Below are 3,783 nucleotides of genomic sequence, written 5' to 3'. Positions count from 1 at the left end.
TTCTCTCTCTCTCTCTCTCTCTCTCTCTCTCTCTCTCTCTCCTCCCCCTCCCCCCCTCCCTCTCCTTCTCCTTCCCTCCTTTCTCCCCCCCCCCCCCTCTCCTCTCTCTATGACGCAAATTTGCTCGGTAGAGACGTGCATTGTTCAGCGTAGGATGATGCGTCACATAACTTTTTGTGATATCTGCATTACATTATTACCTGCTAAAAAAAATTCACGAGAAATTTGCGAGGGATTCATAAAGGATTTAGCGACTTATTCTGCTAAATTAAAAGGGGAATGACTGACAATTAAAAACAATAAAAGCACAACTGTGAAATCAATTTTTTTTTCCTTTTAATAATTTTTCTTCCCTTCGTAATTTCTATTAGTTTCTTTTTAAAATGTTTCAAGTCACTTTCAATTTTTTACTTTTGTATTTAGTAATCAAAACGATAAAGTTACACAATTTATTTATGCGACGTTTACAATCTATTTTTGCGATAATAATAATGACGAAGTTCTATTAACTCACCGTGACATTTTAACTTCATCGAAGCACAAAAGCTGAGAGAGTATCGTTTCCCGATATTCCGGGACATAAAAGATATTACTTTTAATTATCTTGCTAGATTCTCTAACACCATCATCACTATTCTTATCCATTGCCATAAGAGTGTTAAGAAGTTCCTAAAAAGTGAGATGTATTTTTGTTAGTTTCTCCAAATATTCACACGTAATATTAATTATCATAAAATTCCTACCTGATATGCCTTTAATGCCAAATGTAATCTACGAGACCAAAGTGGTATCTTTTTTTTATCAACTATTATCATCTCATAATATTGGTCCATTTGTCTTTGCACTAAATAAAACACTTCTGTAGATATAGTTTCGCTAGATAATAAAATAAAATAATTTTTTAATGAACTTTTTCGTGAATTTACGATTAATAATAGGGTAAGGTTGCCTATTATGAGATAGATTCCCAATATGAGATAGCGGGATTTCTACTAAACTAATAAAATGTGATTGATTTTATTATGAACTTATTACTTATAGAGTGAAATATATTTAGTAGAAAACATATTTAGTAGAAAACTCATTATTAAATCATGCGTGTAGTAGTTGTGAAAAAAAGAAAAGTCTTGAAATTGGATGTTGTCGAATTTTATTGAGATTAATCTTCAAATCTTGTTTTATTATATAATAAATAAATATTTGGTAATAAACTCTGCATGCAGTGATAGAGTAAGGTCGTATTAATAGGAAAACATGTGATGTAATGATTTGTTTAACTGTAAAGATTAGATTTGGTGATCATGAAACCACAAGGCATGGAAATCATAATATGAGATACTTAGGGTATTCCTACCTAATAGAGAGCATAAACAATTCAATATTTCAAAGCATACTATTGAACGAAATATTAAAATGATGATTCTATTGTTAAGATTACTCACACACACTCACATACTCACATACACACACATCCAAAAATTATATAATTATTATGTATAACATTCAAATTCTTTGTTCCTACTTGTAATATAATAAAAGCATATATAAAAAGCTTACCTTTAGTTTTTCCTTAGTTTTTTGTTATAAGATCTCATACAAGAAAATCCTTATATCTCATATTAGAGACCCTTTCTTTAAATGAGCAAAATCGGCACTTTCGAAAAAAAAATTTCACATACAACAAAGTATAGCTACTATCGATCGCTAACTTTTGGTGATAAATCTTGAATATATTTCCCATAAAATTAATACGAAAATAGGAATTAAGGTTGCAAATTAAATAAATTACAAGTCTTTAAAAAAAGGTATCTCATATTAGGCAACTTTACAAAATATTCAAATTTTAAATATGTGCAAAGAATGTATAAAATAAAAACTTTTTTTTTATTTTTATGATTGTAACAACAATCAATATCGGTGAATCAATCTGCCAATAAAATTTGATCCAACAAAAATGAAGAATTATATACATTGGCGTATATTGCAGCTAACGAATTGTAAACAAAATACGAACTATATAACATACATACATTGTTTAATCAAGAAATGTGTAAATATATGTATAGGATCAGTACAGATCTAGCTTAATAAATAAATTTTAACAAACTTTTGATACAAAAAAATAATTTAAATAAATGTTTATCATTTCAAAAAAAATTATATTAATATAGACATTCTGTGACATTTAATACCATTCGAAACCGTTGTAAAAATTATTCTATGACATAAAGTTAGATGGTTCAGCCTATTTGCGCGGACGCTGGAGAATTTTCTTTCTAGACAAGATCCGAAAGAAAGCGACGATGCGTAAAACGAGTTCGTAAACTGTCTCGCTTTCTGCCTCTTTAGCCGAGGTATGCGACAATGTAGACTTCGCTATGAGAAACTTAAAGCGCGAAGATTTACCTTACATATTTCACTTGAAACTTGTAATGTCGATTGAACTCCATGAAGAAACGTAAGGCCCACAGATAGACAGCTGCTTCTACGGCTTGGCCATGAGGGTCATTGATGAAGCAAGATCGAGTGAATTTCATCACGGGGTTGTAAGCCCCGCTTAGAAATTCTACACAAAATTCTTTTAGAAAGAGCCGTACGCTGAGGGCAGACGTGCGCTCTTCCTTGGCGTCTTGCAAGCTCATTTTATCTCTGCGTCGCTTCACTCTTTTCTATTGCAAAAGACACGTGCCTTCTATTCATACTCGACAATTTCGTTCGAATAAAACTCGAATATAACATATAATAAGGAGCTATAATCTCAAAAAAATATTATAAAATACAAAATATTAAGAAAATTTATAATATACGTAAATGCATACTATAGTATTTTTGAATATTTTTCAAGAATACGAACTCTGAGCTATCTCTACATTATCGGAAATAGTAGAAAGACAAGGAAAAGTTACAAATTAGTAATCAACTTGCAAAATTTACCTTATCGTGACCAAATTCCACTGCTTCGATTTTTTGATATGGTTTATGGCATATCATTTGATTTTCTCCGATAGCTTTCATATTTTGCACGACGTAAGTACCGCCGAATCGTGAGTGTCTAATTAATCAAATAAAAATATATTGTAATATCAGAGATTGAAGTTGTTCATGAAGCAAAATATATTCTTGAACTTTTCAAATGTAAACATAACGTGTAATAGAATACGATATACAACGTCGAAAGAATAATATGTACGATTCAAGTAAAGATTGGATTTCTTGTTTAGCTTTCGCGTTTCCCTTCCTTATCGTCTCTACGAATTGAGAAGCGAATATAAGGTGGTCCCTTGCTACTAAAAAGAGAACTGATCATTCGAATTCAATTTCAGCCATGATTCCATGAACGATTCAATCAATAGAATAGAAAGCAGCTGTCAACAACAGATAGTTTCCTAAATGACGAAGACGCGAACCCTATCCATTTTCTTATACTTTTTTTCTCACGAGAGAAGTTCACGTCCATCATTCTCCTCTGTTTTTAAACAAATAGCTAACTTCTCGAAAAGTTTATCGATGGCATAACCACAAATAAAATTTAAAATAATTTTAAATTTGCATTTAGCTATGTAAAAACATTACAAATTTAAAAAAAACAATCTCAAATAATAAAATACTTATAATATCCTGTACGAGACTGTACATATATATATATAATATACATGTACTATGTATATATATATATATATATTTTTTATTTATTTATTGTGTTCCCACAATATTCTCTCATATTGTGTGTGTGTGTGTGTGTGTGTGTGTGTGTGTGTGTGTGTGTGTGTGTAGTAGTAGGTA

The 3,783-nt window shown here is 30.7% G+C and overlaps 1 protein-coding gene across 1 annotated transcript in view; it reads right to left on the bottom strand.

Moving 5' to 3' along the window:
- The window catches only part of LOC105625884 (protein timeless homolog), a 110,613-nt gene that overhangs the window by 103,486 nt on the left and 3,344 nt on the right, over window positions 1-3,783 (bottom strand). The window contains exons 7-10 of the mRNA XM_012207193.1: window positions 2,935-3,052; window positions 2,407-2,669; window positions 744-876; window positions 515-669 (exon numbers count right to left, since the gene is read on the bottom strand). Of these exons, the coding sequence (XP_012062583.1) occupies window positions 515-669; window positions 744-876; window positions 2,407-2,669; window positions 2,935-3,052 (669 nt within the window). The remainder of the gene's footprint in view (window positions 1-514; window positions 670-743; window positions 877-2,406; window positions 2,670-2,934; window positions 3,053-3,783) is intronic.

Source organism: Atta cephalotes (assembly GCF_000143395.1).
Source record: "Atta cephalotes unplaced genomic scaffold scaffold00004, whole genome shotgun sequence".
Taxonomy (NCBI): Eukaryota; Metazoa; Arthropoda; class Insecta; order Hymenoptera; family Formicidae; genus Atta; species Atta cephalotes.
This window is presented reverse-complemented; position numbering and strand designations above follow the sequence as displayed.